Source organism: Theobroma cacao, chromosome 1 (assembly GCF_000208745.1).
Source record: "Theobroma cacao cultivar B97-61/B2 chromosome 1, Criollo_cocoa_genome_V2, whole genome shotgun sequence".
Classification (NCBI taxonomy): Eukaryota; Viridiplantae; Streptophyta; class Magnoliopsida; order Malvales; family Malvaceae; genus Theobroma; species Theobroma cacao.
In genome coordinates, this window is record NC_030850.1 from 4225453 (window position 1) to 4243583 (window position 18131).

The 18131-nt window shown below is 36.9% G+C and overlaps 2 protein-coding genes, 1 long non-coding RNA gene and 1 other non-coding gene across 5 annotated transcripts in view; 1 reads left to right on the forward strand and 3 right to left on the reverse strand.

Annotated features, from left to right (window-relative positions):
* The window catches only part of LOC18611408 (probable cytosolic oligopeptidase A), a 7926-nt gene extending 1617 nt beyond the window's left edge, over nucleotides 1-6309 (reverse strand). Inside the window, exons 1-13 of the mRNA XM_018126440.1 lie at nucleotides 5895-6309; nucleotides 5432-5599; nucleotides 4955-5078; nucleotides 4520-4596; nucleotides 4078-4221; nucleotides 3731-3961; nucleotides 3574-3664; nucleotides 2945-3066; nucleotides 2742-2849; nucleotides 2407-2652; nucleotides 1465-1610; nucleotides 779-896; nucleotides 32-191 (exon numbers count right to left, since the gene is read on the reverse strand). Coding sequence (XP_017981929.1) covers nucleotides 32-191; nucleotides 779-896; nucleotides 1465-1610; nucleotides 2407-2652; nucleotides 2742-2849; nucleotides 2945-3066; nucleotides 3574-3664; nucleotides 3731-3961; nucleotides 4078-4221; nucleotides 4520-4596; nucleotides 4955-5078; nucleotides 5432-5599; nucleotides 5895-6260 — 2101 coding nt within the window. The 5' untranslated portion in view covers nucleotides 6261-6309. The remainder of the gene's footprint in view (nucleotides 1-31; nucleotides 192-778; nucleotides 897-1464; nucleotides 1611-2406; nucleotides 2653-2741; nucleotides 2850-2944; nucleotides 3067-3573; nucleotides 3665-3730; nucleotides 3962-4077; nucleotides 4222-4519; nucleotides 4597-4954; nucleotides 5079-5431; nucleotides 5600-5894) is intronic.
* LOC18611409 (serine hydroxymethyltransferase, mitochondrial) lies at nucleotides 7449-12662 on the reverse strand. The gene is made up of 15 exons (XM_007047647.2): nucleotides 12227-12662; nucleotides 12081-12131; nucleotides 11888-11974; nucleotides 11609-11730; nucleotides 11390-11466; nucleotides 11022-11146; nucleotides 10149-10241; nucleotides 9737-9829; nucleotides 9424-9621; nucleotides 9141-9311; nucleotides 8815-8892; nucleotides 8474-8585; nucleotides 8291-8401; nucleotides 7936-8102; nucleotides 7449-7670 (listed from the first exon to the last, which is right to left on the reverse strand). Exons 1-14 carry the CDS (start codon nucleotides 12314-12316, stop codon nucleotides 7957-7959), a joined length of 1554 nt encoding a protein of 517 aa, XP_007047709.1. The 5' UTR covers nucleotides 12317-12662; the 3' UTR covers nucleotides 7449-7670; nucleotides 7936-7956.
* Nucleotides 13246-13319, reverse strand: TRNAN-GUU. Its single transcript has one exon. It is a non-coding gene; the product is annotated as a tRNA-Asn (tRNA).
* LOC18611411 lies at nucleotides 15668-17991 on the forward strand. 2 transcript variants are annotated; one of them, XR_001928775.1, is made up of 3 exons: nucleotides 15668-17251; nucleotides 17335-17480; nucleotides 17616-17991. It is a non-coding gene; the product is annotated as an uncharacterized LOC18611411 (long non-coding RNA). The 2 variants fall into 2 exon arrangements; XR_001928780.1 differs by having other exon boundaries at nucleotides 15670-17251; nucleotides 17384-17480.

Genomic DNA, 18131 nt, shown 5'->3' on the forward strand with positions numbered 1-18131 from the left:
GGGGGGGGGATCAGAAGAAAAAGGAGCAAACCTGCAAATATATGGTTGAAACCACAGAGGAACCTATCTTCTGGCAATGGGGGAATCACTTGTGTTCTTTTGGAAACTCTCTGATCAACATCATAAACAGATTCTGACCCACCTGGTATATATTTTGTATGAAGCTCCAAATCAACACTAGCAAATCGAAGCTACAATATAAGAAACAGTTAGAAATGCCCTGTCAAGTATTCAAATACTGGAGCAAACACTAATGCAGTTCACCAAATATTACAATCTCCTTTCATTAAAGTAAGACAACAACATACAGAGTCACAAAGTTTTAAAAAAACATTATCACAGAGTTGCATAAGGTGGTAAAAACAAATGAAGAAAACGATACGTTTAATGCATCCACTTAAATCATCTAACATCATCCATTTCTGTAACACTCTACATGGTTTGCATGGACACAAAGTACCCTCCATAATGCTTTAAAATATGGATGTATCCAGGCAAGATAGATCTGTAGCTGGTTGATATCAAAGGGAGCACAGTCAAATCAGTCCAACATTAAGGTAGGAGAGGGGGTGGAAGAAGAGATAGGAGGCACAAGAGGAACAAAAGAAAGAAGAGAAAGACAAAGGAGGAGAACATGGTGCTAATGAACTCTCACAAGGAACACTGCATATATTAAGGGGCGGGCTTCTGTTTAACTACAAGCCTTCCTCAGGAAACACATTGTTTCTGCAGAGATACACACCAAAATTGACATGAAGGCAGAACAAGTTCAACTGACCTGACGAAGACTTAAAGAACCAGCACGGAAAGTCCTTGCAGCAAGGAGCTTCAAGTACACCTCCTCAGGGAGAGTCTCCCCTGTTTCATAATGCTTTGCAATGCTCATCAATGTTTCCCTGAAGCAAACAAAAGACAACTTGAATAAAAATCTACTTAACAAAAGTTATAATTGATTTAGAAAAAGGAAATGCACATAATAGTAATGGCAACATCCAAGAATGTGGAATGGGAAATATATTCGGACAAACCAATTAGAGAATGTAGAACATTTACATGTTTGACCATGATTCTACTTACTGGCCACAAACTAATAAGAACAAATAGATCAAACAAGCTCAAGCTCATGGTCATAGGGGTCAAATAGCCACACCTTCTCCTAACCCATAGTCAGATCATAAACATTAAGATCAAATGCAATTTTTTTACTACAAACAGAGTAGTAAAAACACTATGGAGTTGCATAAAGCCAAAACCACAAACAACTAAGAAGCCATATAATACACAAGAAGTAGAGGGGCTGCTTTACTAAGCAACACCTAATATGATAAGTAACTATATAGGGCCTTGTATGCATATCTTCCACATGCATGTATCACACCCAATTTTGTTTCTTTTAGCAACAAAAGGCAAATTTAGTCTGAAGCAATCCACAAGATATAGATTTTGGTTGTTGGAGATGTTAACCTGTGGTAACACCAATTTTCCATGAACTGAGAGGGCAACTCAACAGCATCCCACTCAATCCCCCGAATGCCAGCAACTAGACCCTCATCTTGCTTGGTCAGCATATGCTGAAGTGCATGGCCAAATTCATGGAAGACAGTCTCAACCTAGAAAGAGAAATGCCATCAGTCCACAAGGGCCAAATTATAGCAAACACTTTGAACATCCAGAAGAGTAAGATATGCTTTACAACGGCCACTATTTATACAGTAATGAGTAAAACATACCAGAATAAAAGTATATCCTATCTTATTCTGTGCAATCTCACATGCAAGCACTATAACAAGATAGAATAAAGCCAAAATCTCTGGAAGCAAAATTTTAGGTCAGCTAAGCATGCAAATGTTCATCCTCTCAGCAAGCATGTGGCCTGAGTTTAACCATAGTATTATCAGAGATTAGGCTCCTAGAACCAGGCAGTCTAATGCACAAATGCATGTTCTTATTATGGGTATTTATTCAAAAGGGTTTACTAGAACCGTGCTTTTAAATCTAATAAGTTCTAAACAAGAAGCATCCATGCATCATGCCTTCCCAGAAAGCATGTTGTTTAAATATGCTTACACTTGAAAAGTATAAGCTATGATCAGACTTGATCAAGGAGTACACCTGGGTACTTTTAGCTTAAATGGGACAAAGAACTTAATTATAGAAGACTGATTTAACTGATAAAATTAATAATAAAGACACAGTGCTTAGGTGGCTCAAAATGTTGGTTTTTGGGGATAAGATCAGAAGCACTACTAAAGTGGGGGGGAAGGAATTGGGAAAGGCAGCAGATGGGGACAAACTCTAGGCTTCTGGACCTCGTTGCTCCCTATTATTACCTTAGCTTCCAATCATTTAGAACACCATAACTTATAAGCATTAGCATTATACTTAAAACTAACGTCTTCAACTTACTTCACGGAATGTCATGAGGCTTGGCTTGTCCCCAACTGGTGGTGTTTGATTGCACACCATATGGGCAACAGGCAACCTTGCAGTGGTACCATTACTTGACAGTACATGACTTCGAGAAACAACCTCATCCATCCATGCACCTTCCCTTTTCTCTGATGGACGAGAGTATGGATCAAAATAAAAATAGGCAATTGGACTACCTGAAGAATCTTTGACACAATAGAACCTGACATCTTTGTTCCAGACCTTAAAAAAAAAAAAAAGTTGGATGTGAAATTAATATTCTATGAAATAGGCAGTGAAGAAAAGTGTAGATGAACCAAGGAAATACTTACAGGAGCCAGGCCATCAGCTGGCTCAATGTCAATTCCAAAAAGTGTCTTAGCAAGGTTGAAAAGGCCATCCATAACCTTTGAAAACGAGAAATACGGCCGGAGTTCTTCCTGTACAATTTTTGGATCAGGATAGACATAAGTTTTCTTCACGTAAAGCTGATGTCTTGAAGCTACAATTTAATTAGCAAAGAGAGAAAGTCAACCTCATTGATGTTGTATTTTGACTCACGAAGCCTCTCACTCCAGAAGTTGATGTCCCAATGGCTCAAATTATCAGCTTCTAGTGCACCTTGACTCTTGGAGTAATCTTTTAGGTCTTCAACATCTGCAAAGACCAAAAAGATCAGATGCTTAAAAGTTCTTCCCAAGTAGCTTTTATTTAGAAAGATTGCATTAAGAATGAAACTATTGGATAGGAACTATTTAGGAGAAATATAGAAAGCAAAACATAGCAAGCTTCATGACAATCAAGTTCTGAAATTGTATTTAAGAAAAAACAACCTTTCTGATAATGCCAACTAGTACAGCAGCATTAAGGTGAATTCATAAGAAATCACATCAGATAATAAGTAACATACATGATCACAAAATCAATTGCTGTGAGTGGAGTTTCATTTAAATAAGCTAGAGTAGGAATGTGTTCCTAACAACAACAATAGTGTTTGCGTGTTAAAATTGAACTTTCAAATATCAAGAACTAAAAATATCATACATTAATAAGTTATTCTAATCAAACAGACAAGTTCTGAGGACAAAGTTTCACATGATAAATCAAAGAACAAAAGACTGGCAACGTTTTGCACCCAATAAGAAACTATAACCAGCATACTACCTTGGACAGCAGCATTCCAGGAAGCACTCCGAAGCTTTTCTAATAGCTCCTCAGCTTTATTAACAGTAGCCATTTTGGTTGCCATGCTTACCTGATCAAATACACTTTGGTCAGCCTATGAAAAGGATATATTGTTGTAGATACTCTTGATTCATACCTCAGCATAGTTCTTGTAATTGAGAAGCTTAGCCTTTTCCAACCGAAGCTGCAATATCTGATTGATTATTGGCGTATTATCCAAATCACCACTCGATGCCCGAGTTACATAAGCACGGTAGACTTCCTCACGCAAAGCACGGTTACGAGCATGTTGCATAACAGAAATAAAACTTGGAGCATCCAATGTAATCATCCACGGGCCGTTCTCAGCAGTAGCATTTTCATGCCCCTAGGCGAGAACCAAGAAATAATATAATACATGGCAGAAAAATTGGAAACTTCACACTAGGCCTGAGAATGGGAAACCATTAGTAAATGCAAACATAAGCTGAAGGAAAAGAATACCTTAGAAACTGCTGTTTGTGCAGCTAACCCAAGAGCAGTCGCTGGCAAACCCTCGATTTCTTTCTTATCAGTTATCAGCTTTTCAAACTTTTTTGTGGCATCCAAAACATTCTCACTAAATTTGTGAGACAGCCTCTCCAGCTCCTGTAATGCAGCTAATGGTAAATTGAAAGGAATAGCCAAAAGGAACAAAGAATGAGCACAAATATTTATATGGTTACTTTCAGATTTCCAAACCTGCTAAACTTTACAGGAAATAATTTTCTTAAAAGACAGGGAAAGAAAGGCAAGAAAACAGACACCAAGAACTTCAAAAGAAACTTGTGTCAATTACTTCTCATTTTAGTTGGCACAGAAGTTGACTGCAAAAGATAAAATGGACCAGTAGTATGACACCAAGCAAATTTCTGTTGCTTTAACTTCAACTAATATTAAATTGAACCTGTTCAATTTTGTTAAACTGTTCCCTTTTATCATCTTCAAGTGAAACACCATTAAGAACAGCTTCCTTTATCTGGGCTGCACACATACAAAAAAAAGGGAGTTATTCAGCATTTTCAAACACTAATAGAAACTAAAAGAAATGGAACAAGCACATGGTAAATGATATCAGTTTTATATATTCAACAGGGACATGCAACATCACACTAAATTAAGTTTCACTTTGTTTTTCTTCCATTCTTTTTTCAGAATTTTAATCATCACATTTGTTATAGCAATCAAACTATAAGACTTTGCTGTTAGTACTCAGCATTGGCCAATATCTAATAACTAAATTAAGGTAGTGATTCTAGCATAGAAGTAAGGCACCAAGATAAAAATGGAACAACATCTCCCATTTTACTTGATATATATATAACTAAACAAAGATACTCACTCTCTACAATACGTTTGCGAGCTTCACTCAGTGATTGCCAATCAGGAGATTCTTTAATAGCCTTGAAAGCATTGTAGATGGGTTTACTTTGTCCCAATCTTAGTTGAAACTTCACTTTTTCAGGCTGTAAGGAAAAACTAAACACCGTAAGGACCAAAATGGAAAGAGTGAGTTTAAAGGAAACTGCAAAGTAATGCAAGAATGCCAAACCAAATTGCTTGAAAACAAAAAGGAACGCCACCGTTCCCGACTCAATCAATAGAAAGAAAATCAATTAAGTAAATTCCTACTATACCATGTGGTATAAGTTATGCCAAAATCATTAAAATAAATTCACCAACTTAATCTACGATAAGAACTAGATAGGTCTTAGATGTCTAAAAAATTGATGCTAAGCATTAATATATTCGTATATATATTGTATGTTATATATTAGACTGTCCTTAAATAGAGCACATAATGACAACATCAATGTACCTGGACTTCTTCAATGGCAGCACGGAGCTCAGCTGTATCTTTAACAGACTTAAGATGATTAACCATTCCCCATACAACAGTCAACCGATCAACAATCTTTTCCAACGGCTCCACCAACTTTGGCCACGATGGCTCCACTGTTTTCTCCAATTCATCCAAATCATTTTCCTACTCAACCAACACAAACATTATCAAAATCAAACACACAAAATCCAAATATCCCAGATACCAAAACATTACAAAGTTTCGAACTTTAACACTAGTTTCGAAGAAGCAATATCTTGAAAGCCCAAAAGCCAAGCAAATAAAAGATCATGGCAACCAAAATTTTGAATTTGAATTCTCAAAAAGAGAATGATCTCAAAAAAGGCAAAATCCAATATTGGATTTAGAACAAGGCAAAAAGAAAAAAGAACTTAAATCCGGAAATAAAACCAGCCCAAAAAAAATCAAAAGAACATACGAGTTTCTTCAACAAGGCACGAATCCCAGGCCTGACATGCTTGGCTTCAACAACATCAAAAGGTGGAAAGTCGAAATCTTGCAAGAGAGGATTGGACTCCATGTTCTCATCAATAGAAGCTGAAGAAGCCATTGAAGGAGGGGAGAGAGAAGAGCAAGAAGAAAATGAAGAGAAAGAGAGAGAAGGAGAAGTTGAGTGGTGAAAAGACTCAAGGCAGAAGGAGAAAGAAGAAGACCAGAGGGGACAAGCATAGGATTTACGCAAAAGTTTGGGGGTAAAATGGGGAGAAGGAGAAGAAAACTTTGGTATTGGATGGACTGAGCGGGAGAGAGAGAAGCGAGTAGTAGCCATGAGGACATTGACCATAACTAAGGTTGTCTTGAATAGGACTCTGTTTGGCAGGTGTCGTGTAATTCTCATTTTTCCTCTTTTGATTTTTGTACATTTGCTTGGATAAGAGGAAATGAAAATTGTTCTTGTAGGCTGATCTTTTGGGGTGGGAGCCCGATTTTCTTCATGTCTGGTTTCCCACGTGTTCAGTTATGATGGGATTAAGTTATCAAGTTAACGCCATTAATGACAATTTTAGTAGCATTGGGTTAACATGGAAAGTTTCCTGAGAAAATTGCGAATTTGGATATTTCTGTATTATATTGATTAAGAAATTTGAAGTTTGCTACCCAACATGGGATATGAAGAATCCCATATCTCAACAGTATTAGTTGGAAAGTTTTTCCAATTATAATATCTTATTATATATTTGTAATCAATGATCACTCTTTTTTAAGATATTGGGAAAATGGAGGAAGTGAGAATACATTCTTTAGTGGTGAAAAGGTGATGAAAATGAGAGATGTCACATCTTGTCATCCCCTAGTTTATTATAAAGAAGGCATTCTTTTACACAAGAATAGGGTAAACAGAAAGTTAATATAGTACTTGTTAACTTGTTCATAGTAAAAATTCTGGTGATTAATTCATATTTATGCATATTCTTATCAAAAGTAGCAGTCCCAATCAGATTAGTATTTGATTTTATTATAAAGTTTAAAAAGTATGAACAACATAGTGGCTATTATTAGTCTACTTTTCCCTTTCTCTTTACTGTGTTCTTACTTAAAAGTAACTTCCAAGCACTTTAAAAATAGAGTTGCTCCATTTTTTTTTTTCCAAGAGTGGCTGCAGCCTTTGCTTTGGAAGTAGATACCAGTTTAATGGATAGTCAAGGCCTAAGATTCTCTTTAAAAAGATTGGTCGAAATCAAGTGCTCATAATTCAACCATCTTGTTCTAGCAGATTTAACTAGGGATCCAAAAAGGCCAACAAGGTGAAGTTGCTTAGTTATGGAAAATAATACCACTGCGGCATCATCAGAGGGTTTTCATGATGATCATTTCCAAAACAAATGTCATGAGTTACTTCTTGTTCTTGTTTCCGATATCATTTTGGTCTGGTGGTTGAACAATCCGGTACTCAGATGAACATAACGATTCGAGAGTATATCTGTTACTCAGATGAATTTTGCATCCACCATATGAATCAAATGCAAGGCAGTAAGATGAAATTACTTTTGATCTCAAAGCAGGTTTATTACTTCAAAGTGTCGGTAAGTATGTATGTATGTATGTATACACATTCAGTGAAGATTCAAACCAAAGTTTTCTCATTTATACCCATAAAAGCTGTCAATTCACATTCTACACAATTGGCCTGCTGGTAAAATTTTATTCCTCGTTTGCCTCCACCAGTCGAAAAATCACACTAGCACATGCATACCTGTTCCAAATAGATATATAATCAGCAAAGAACATGACAACAAGAACAGAACTACAATAACATGGTTGTCACAAATATGGAAAACCTAAAAGATTCATCAGATGGCACTTAGTATAGATGCTGACATACCCAAAGAGCATAGTATATGTTGGCAACAATTTCTTTTCAAAGGGGGAAGAACATAAATGGGTTTTAGATGTCAACTAATTCACCTTAAGAGAAGTAAGAAATGACTCTTAGCATGGTAAGTTAATCAATCATATACCTTGCAGACAAGGTTGGTTTCTCAGTTCTTGTACTTCATGGTTCCCTTTTCAAATCCAATTGTTGGGAATTGCTTTGCATACTCCTCAACATTGTGGCGGAGTTTTGCAATCTCAGATTGAAAGTTAGGAGCGGCCAGTGTGACCATGAAATCTTTCAACTTTGTCCCTGGTTTAAAAAAATCAACAGCACGCAGCCACAAATCAGTAGAGTCAAGCAACAGAACTAGTCACGACTCAGGACCTAGAATAATTATGTACTATTAACGTCCGCATTATAGAGCAGATATAACTGATAGTCAGACAAGTACAAGTTCAGAGAGAATAACACTAGAGGGAATAAAGGCTTGCAAAAACCTTTTGTTTCAGCCTTGATTTTCACTGCCAAGTTCACAGCAGCATCAAAATATTCTGCTACTTTAACAAAGTCCTCCTCAACAAATCCTCTAGATGTAAGAGCAGGGGTTCCTGGAGTGTAATTCAACTTGTAAGAATAAGTTTAGGTCATGTGAGCACAAAATTACAAAAAACAGCCTTTACCCATCCTGATGCCACCAGGAACCATAGCAGACACATCTCCAGGTACAGTGTTTTTGTTTGCTGCAATATGAACTGCTTCCAACACCTTTTCAACCCTGGAGCCATCAATCCCCTGTAGAGAAGATGCTATAAAAGCTTAGTTTCATCCTAGCCTTCATAATAAGGTTCTTTTCATGAAGTCAGCATCTCTACTAGTAAAGAGCATCATCTTCCATCAAAACTCAACAGAGTAGCAAATTTAAAATTGTAAAGAACAACCAAGAAGTAAGGTATGAGAACTTTTAAACCAGATTTATTATTTTCTCCAAGTAGCCAGAGGATATAAAATGTCTATCTCTTACCTTGTTCTTCAGATTAACCAAAACTAGATGGTTTTCTGTTCCACCAGAAACAAGTTTGTATCCCTTCTCAGCCAGAGTCTGCAAATTTGGTAGATTTTGGTGGTTAAAACTACTGAGCTTAAGAACAGAGAATCATACGTATTTATTGTTTAAAATTCTTGAACACATCCATAAGGATGCCTCCTGGTATATGTTCATTCTTTTTCAATGTATACAAAGAATCACTTCAGCAAAATGAAAAATAATTCTCCATCAAGTAGATGAGAAGAAGGGATGTTTCCATGCTTTGTTGTAGAATAAATTCTGCTACATCTTGCAAATGATACCTGTGCGAACTTTGAGCAATTACTGAGGACTTGCTCTTGGTAGGCCTTATACTCTGGTGTAGTTGCCTGTTTCAGTGCAACCGCAAGACCAGTAATTGTGTGGTTGTGCGGGCCACCTTGAAGTCCAGGAAAGACAGCCTGATTGATTTTGTCTTCATAATCATAGAAAATCTGCAGACAAAGTCACTAGTCTAAATTTTTGTTCCACTCACATGTTGAAAGAGAATTGAGCAAAAATGAGCTAGATATTATAAAAAGGTAATGTTTACTTTCAGCAGCTAACCTCTTTCCCTTGTTTGTTAATCTCTTTCAGTCCCTTTCTGAAGAAAATCATGGCTCCACGAGGCCCACGAAGCGACTTGTGAGTTGTGGTAGTTACAACATCAGCATACTCAAAAGGTGAAGGGATGACATCAGCTGCAACCAAACCACTAATGTGTGCCATGTCTGCCAACATTATTGCTTTTTGCTTGTCGCAAACCTGGTTTAATACATAACAAATGCAACATCCAAATGGGGTCAAAATCACGACCTTCGATGTATGACAAATTGATAATCTTAGCTGGATAGCTTTAGATAAATCTAAAGAAGGCTACCTTTCGAATACGTGCATAATCATATAGGCGTGCATAAGCACTAGCACCAGCAACTATTAATTTTGGCCTGAAAAGAGTTGCACTCTTCTCCATCTGCAATTAAAAACTTTGATGTCAAGAAAAACTTCTACTACGATTCAGGGGAATCTGATAAAATGAAAAACTACAAAAGCTGCTCAACTAGACCAAAACTACACAGGGGACATCTTCTATCAATTAAAAGTAATATAAAAAGTTGATGCAGCACAGTGTCAGTTAACTAGCAGAAGAAAAATATGTGTTGCCTTACTGGGAAGGAAAATAGTTGTAAACAAAAACTGATTTGCAATCTGGGAAACTGTATTCTGTTTTGACCGAAAAGTGATGAAAGAAAAACTAAGAAGCCATCACAATATGAAAACTGATAAAGTACCTGGTCATAGTCAATGTAGCCAGTGCTCTCATTCAATCTGTATGGCATTGTCTCAAAAAATATAGACACAGCAGATATCTTTTTGGTGTCCGTCTATGCAATCACAAAAGAAACCACATAAGCATCAAGCCACAACACAAAAATAGTGATACAAACAAGAAGACATCCTAAGAAACTGTTGACATTCAGAATTTAATCCTGCTTAATCCTCAGAGTATATAGACGTAGATTCATTGGTTATAGGATTACACTTCCAAAGAGAAAGAATGTTGCATGCATTATCATACAGCAGCACAAGAGATGAAAGCTTCAAAAGAAGACCTTCAAATTTCAACTAACAGGCGAAATATCAGTGACCACTTATTTCAAGAATTCAACTCATATGTCTGTCTGTTTTAAAAACGACGCTGGGAATCTAGACAGAATATCTGTGTCAGGAGAAAACTTGGAAGGAGGCTGGGACTATGAGAGAGACTCTAGAAGTTTAACCAAGACAGAGGGAATGAGAGTGGCTCTTGGTGTTTCTTAAACTTGTACTCAGTATCTGTTCTTAGAAAAAACAAGGGAAATGCTTAAAAAATGTCTAAATAATAGCCTCATTTCTTAATTATTACCACTATCTTTTTACTCTCTGCACTGTTTTGGATAAATCAAACAAAGAAGAAAAATAAATTAAGGGACAATTATACATTTACAACCCCGTAATTTCATTTTAAGTAATTCCAGCAATTGCTGAGGCATCTTCTGATGTTTGAAGAGAATAATGTCTTGCACTCTAGCTTAAACTTGTTTGCAAAGTCACAGTGTACTTAAATACTGTTAGCAAGTAAGGACAGTCAGTGCAACAAAATTAGCTATGTAATTTTGAAGTACCTGATAACCATGAGAAAGATGCCCACCATGAGGAAGATCAAGTGCCATGATTCTGTCATGAGGCTTTAATAGTGCAGTGTAAACATGAAAATTGGCTGGAGAACCAGAAAGGGGCTGCACATTCACTGCCAGACAACAGAGCATGATAAACAGAGAAAGCCTGTCAGCAACCAAATGCTATGAAAGCTCATGCAGTAAATTTCTTTCCTAACCATTCCTATTACTATCTCCGTAAGCACCCAGTGAGTAATTACATCTGTAAAGTTCTAGGTACGTTATTCACCCTCCAATATAAATAACAAACTTAAAAAAAAAAAAAAACTATTGCTATGAATTCTCTTGCCATAACCAAATTAGACATATCTTACCTCCCCATTTTTCAGGATCCAACCGGAATGCTTCCAGGGCACGCTTCTGACATAAGGACTCTGCCATGTCGATGTACCTACAAGATGAAAGTTAAAACCACTAAAGCATCCGGATACTACATGAATTTACTGATTCCGGTCAAGTAAACACCCAAGAAAATAATAGTAACAAAACTTAATATGAGCACGAAGAAAGGACTAGAGAATTGATTAACGTACTCATTCCCTCCATAGTATCTTGCACCCGGATACCCTTCACTGTACTTGTTGGTCATGACAGACCCAACTGCTTGCATCACCGACACCGAAGTGAAGTTCTCCGAAGGAATGAGTTCAAGTCCCTTCAAAATCAAACAGGGTTTTCTTTCAGTAAATTTTAGCTACTTCAACATGTTATCAATCCAAAAACAGGGTATCATTGAGAACAAAGTTATTTAAAAAAAAAACAAAAAGCAAAAAAAAGGAGAGTTAGTTGATTGAAAATAGTTATGCTGTTGCCTTCCATTGGCGCGCTTTCTCAAGCTCGATGATGTCAGCAATTTCAGGATCAACGGCCTCAAGTGGAACATTCAGTTGCTTTGGCCACTGTGAAGAAACAGCAGAGCAACTTTTCAATCGAATAATTCAAATAAGAAAAAAGTACTTTCAATCTAAACTAAACAAGTTTAAAGAAAAACAATGAAGTTCTTACAGTGATACCAGGCTTCTCCTTCTCGTACACAGCTTCATTTGGCAAAGATGACTGCACCAAAAAAAAGAGGAAAAAGAAAAGAATTAAAAAAGGAACCATCACAGAATATCGAATTAGAAGAAATAAAAGAGAGGAAAAGAAGAAACCATGTAATAAAGGGAGGTGGCATTGTAGAGAGGACGGAAACGCTTGTCGATGGAAGAGGAGAGTCGTCGAAGCGCCATTGCCATTGCCATTTTCGTTTCTTCTTTCTTTTGGAGTTTAGGGTTCTGAAGCTGTGGAAGAAGTTTGTTACTTAGGGTATGGGTATGTCTCTAAGGCTTGGTTTGTGGCATAGGTTGAGGGTGAGCTTTTGGTGGTTGGAAGCCGATTTTTGAAATCTGTGGGTTCAAGTCCTTTTCCTTTCGAAGCTGGTTTGGCTCTCCTCAGAGCGAAGAAGTGCTGCTGTCTCTCTAACGAGCAACGACTATCCTCCAACCGTTGGTGGCTCCCACTGAGTATGTGCTCCCTTTTGTCTTTGCCTTTCGTTGCTGATTGCCAGTGCCGATTATCTTTAGTACCATTCCCTTGTTTACATGATCAAATAAGGATTTATGGAAATCGAACGTCAGATATGCATGGCAACGAAACTAGCCATGAAAGGCCTATCCAAAACTCTGCATTTCTTAGCCACAGAATTAAAACCTCAGAAATATAAGCTGATAGAATCTGAATGTATTTGAGAGAGAGTTTGCCACCAAAGATATGGACCCTTCCTCGCTAACTCAAGACGTCATTTTCTCCAAAATTTTGTAGTTTTCTTGCTGGGACAGTGGCTTGGGCTTGAGCACAAACACTGAACTTCAGTATGTAAGAAAATATTTTCCCATGGGCCTTTAAGTCTAACCCTTTTTATGACACCGGGTCAGCCCAAACTGTCATGAAAAATAAAATGAAAACACCATTCAGTATATAAGAAAATTTTTTCCCATGGGCCTTTAAGTCTTAACCCTTTTTATGAAACCGGAATGCTTACCCATGGACCTTTAAGTCTTAACCGGGCCAGCTCAAAATGTCATGAAAAATTGAACTGTCTTAACCCTTTTTATGAAACCGGAATATATGCCCATGGGCCTTTAAGTCTTCACCTGGCCAGCCCAAAATGTCATGAAAAATAAAACAAAAACGCTAGAAGGAGGGCTCGAACCTCCGACCTTATGGTTAACAGCCATACGCTCTAACCAACTGAGCTATTCCAGCTTATTTTATATTTTTCAACATAAATATAATTCAACTATCTTTTGCGGTTTTGAGGTTTCAGGCAAAGCCACATGTAGGGTGCGCGTTCGGCCAGCTAAACCACCGTGTTTGTCCCCTTGATATGTCCCCCAGTCAAACGGGGCCTTACACCCCTTTAGCCCACGTAACAAGTAGATGAAAACACTAATTATGATAATCAAGGAAAAAAGCAAAAGAAAACTTAATTGTCTGAAGAATCAACTCAACCCCCATCCCCCGTCTGCCGCTTAACCGAAGCAGAAATAACAGGCTACATTGCAACAGCAAAACAGGGTCAAGTTCATTGATTCGGGCCATGTGCACCCACCATCCTTGTCCAGTTGCGTCCTTTCTCAACATGTGAAACGCCAAGTCTTTGGTCCAAGACATACTTCAGCTTCTCCACATGGGGTCCCTGGCCTGACCAGATGGGTTTCAAATGCTCTACAACTTTTCAAAATGTGATTTGCTGTCTTACACCGAAATGTTATTTTTTTTAAAAAAAAAGAAGCAAAAAAACAGATTGATTCAGACCAACATAACTTAATCTTGGATAGTTAGTTTGGTTTGATTTGGTTCAACCATGGAATATAATCTTCTTTACTCTCACTCTATATAAAGCCCGTTCTCTTTTGTTTATGACCCAAAGCTCATCTCTCTTACTCTTATCATTTTTCCTAACTGATCTCCTTGAGCAACCCATTCCCCATTATCCCATATCTGTTCAAAACATTTGCAGAGGAGGTAAATCATGTTCCATAACAGTTGCACGACTTCCTAGATTGACAATTAATTTCAAGTAGCAACAGTAAACTGATCAATGATAAATGGAGGGTAGATAGGAGACATATGTTACTCTACTTGTAAGAGGAATATACATCACCTGCAACGGTTAGAAAAGTTTCGGCTGTGGATCATGTTGGGCCAAGGTGTGCTTCACCTTCACCTTCACCTTAACCTTATCTTCACAGGGAATTATTAACTAAGATCAAAATGTACAGAAATTGAACCAAAGTCAAAATCCAGGTTCAATGACACTCTTCAAGTGCACGCAAACCTGTTTTTTCACAATTCCTATAACAAATTCAATCACCTTCTCAACTTCAAAACCTGTAACCTGTTTACCCGGAGCTAGATTTAATAGCAGAAGTTGAAATGACTATTACCCCACTCTTGAATCATGGGAAATGTTGATTTTTGTTCCTCAGCAATCATCTCACGTATTGATCAGAACCATTAAGTTTTTGTCAGTATAGTCGGTGGAATGATGCCATTTCTTTCCATCACCGTTTCAGAAACGATGCCGTGGCATTTTCACCTACTATTTGTTTTGGTGACGTAAATAGAGTGGGGGGAAGTCCAAGTACATAGAAAATATGTTTTGATTTTTAGTTACTCTTATTTTATATCATAATCATCAACACGTTTACCAAATTAAAACAGTAATTCATTTATATCCAACATGGTTTATATATATACTACCATAAAGATGAAAACAGAATCCAAAGATAGAAGACGATGAAAGAGGGACGGAGCTGGGACCCTGAATCCTAGAAGAGTGAAATGTTTGCATATGACAGTGTGTACGTACCCTGCTTGCTTTTATGTCTTTTTTCCCAAATCAAAAAATTTTCAGATATATACGACAAACTAAGCCCCAGCCCTAGTGCCCACTAGTTTCGTGTTGGGTTGTAGCCACAAGCAGGTTTTGTTGTACCAAGATCACTTGCTTAACCCATTCAGCTAATTCTTCTTTGCTTCAAGAATCAAAATTTCTGAATGAATTGTTTGAACCATGACATTATTGTTAGCTTAGGCAAAACAACAGGATCTCTGGGTTTAAGAAAAAGTGATAAAAGTTCTTATTTCTTATTCAATTCAAGAGGGTAGCTAACCTTTGTTTAGTACTAGTATATTGAGCTTTTGTATCCTTAAGAGAATCTTTGAGCATATAAAATAAGGCGTCAAACACACTCTTTGTCACACCTACCACCATTAATGTTCCTTAAGAAATAACAGCAAAGCTGTTCAATCAATCAAGTATCGTTTGATTGAGATTCTTCCTGTTTTCATTTCATGAGGCGAGGATTCATGAAAACGATACAGTCACGAGCATTTCTTCACACAATTAAGTGTGCTTACCATCATATATTAAAAGAAAGTTAATGTTATCATGATTAAAGTTGGAAGTAGTTTGATGACCGATGCTTCTCAACTAACAACGTGACTGGTTATTTGTAAATTTCACTTTAGCTTTTATATTTGCCTATTCCTAATTAGCTTGGCAACTTTATGGGCAATCCACCAAACCTAAATACTATTAATTACATGCTCAACAGACACCAACCAAGCATGATCAGGTTCTGCCCTTCTGGCTAAAATATATAAATTCCTTTTAAAGGAAAACAGGAATTGCCAAGACAAAAAAGGCAAGAAAACTTTCATACTCTTTACTTTCACTGTTTTTGTTTGCATTTGGATTCTATACTATTTCTCCATTTCAATTTCAGGAATTTAATTCTTTAAGAAAGGTATTGAAAATTCAAGTGAAAGACCTGCAAGAGAGCTGTGCCACTTTCTTGTGTAACCTTGCTATTCATTTTGGGGTTTATACAACACAGCGTTATCTGTCAGTTGTGAGTGCATGAAAATATTGTTGTCTGTTGTTTTGCTGTTATTAACTTAATTTTTGTATTTTCCTCGGAATTATTGGATCAGGATCAGCATAGCAATTAGAACAACTTGGCCTTCTTTTGATATCTAAGTTCAAGCAAACTAATTCTGTGTTTTGACTGATTTTGTTTAGACCCTGTGTGAATCCAAAGCTCAGGTTGTCTCACATCAGATCAACTTTGGGAATTGATGTGGTTAATAAGGAAGATAATTGGCTTGTGAACTAATCAGAAGTCAGCGAAAAAAACCAATGTATTTGAATGTTAGGGATCACATGATTAATTGATTATTATCCTGCTCTTTTTTCTAATCCAGCTAAAACTTTTGCCAGCTTAAATAATAGTCTAGTACACATTAAAGGCCCACTGAATTAGTGCCAAAAAGGATAAAGCTTTGCATTCTTTGCCATCATTCTTGTTACTTATAAAAGATACAACATCCTCTTCTCACTCATATGATTGTTGAGGAAACACAAGAGAAACTTGACATCATCAAATTCGAACCTAAATAAAGTCTAGCTAGAAAGGGGAGAAGAAACCAATGTCTCAAATGGAGAGAGATCTCAGCCGCCGCCGATCCTTTTATTTTTCCGGTTGCATGATGTCCCCATCATGCTTCCCTGTGCATGAAGAAATGGAGTACTCACGCATTCACTATAGAAGCAGCAGCAGTGACAAGACGAGGAGGAGATGGAGAAATCTGCTAAGGAGGTTGGTAAGGGATGGCAAGAGCAGCATATATGGATCAAAACCTTTGTCTTTTCACTATGATGCTGTTAGCTATTCACAGAATTTTGATGATGGCTGTCATCATGATGAATCTGGCCATGGCCGGCGAGTTTTTCAGGATGTTAGATGGGAAGTACATGAGTAATGTTGTGTTTGTTTATGTGTTTTTTTTTAAGTTCAGATCATCTTTGTTGTAACTATATATATATATATATATATATATTAAGATCTGCTAATTAAGTTTCCAAGAATCACATTTCTGCCGAATTACTGTTTCTGTTGCTTTGTTTTCTTCTTCTTCTTTCCCTCGAAATGTTTATGTTAGCTCTGATGATTAGAAATAATGGATCTGTGCCTTGGATGATGACATATTGAATCTGCGAGGGCCACTGGGGGTGCATTTTTCAGGTTCCAGGACCGACTGAAAAACAACAGGAGCAAGACCTTCTTGTTCTTCTTAATCTGCTTAACTAAATTCTGATCATCAGTGAAGAGACAAAATAACCTTCCAAGGTCAGATTCTTATCAAAGAAATGCCTTCACCAATGATTAAAATCTTAACTAATTTGATTTTCATCTGGAAAACAACCTTTCAGCTCCATGACAAGACTAATTAACGGTGATTGATAACTGCACACATTGCAGAGAATGTAATTTCAAATGTCATCAGAGACCATCAGAGTTGCATGTGAAACTCTAGTTTTTCACAAGCTAATACGCCAAGATGGCAAGGAAAAGGAAGGTTGTTCTTTTTCTTTTGTTGATTGGTTTTTTCTGATCAAACTGGATTTGTTGAAATCGATGGTCATAACTTATTAACATCTTCTAGACATTGATCAGAGTTACAGTGCTAAGTTTCATGCTTTTTTGGATGCAGCTTCACCTGTCAATAAAGGTCGCAGAATTATTGAAGGCAAATTGTGGGGTAGAGCCGTGCAAGTTGCATTGAGTAGGCCTGGAACTGCATATGATCCGTATGCTTGTCTGAGACTGATCAGAGTGTGCTTTTGTGATCAACACTGTTGATATATATAGCCAAGAAAACATTGTCATTTCATTTGTAATTTCACCAGTCAAGCTCTGTCTCTTTTTCTGTCGGGGGAAATTTCCTTCTTAGATAGAGAAGGCCTTTCCTCATAAACATTTCTGTGATTAACACCAATTTATAGTTGTCCTAATAATCATTTAAAATCTCCTAATAGATGTTTAACATGAAAAATCAAATAATACAGCTTAGCACTGTCTCAAACAAAAATTCTAATGAGTGCCTCTTGACTTATTTCTTTCTTAAAACCAAAGTCTAATTAGTACCTCTTGAGTTATTTCTTTCCTTTTTTTTTTTTTAATTTGGAAAAAAAATCAAAATTAAAAATTTTTAAATAAAAATACATGT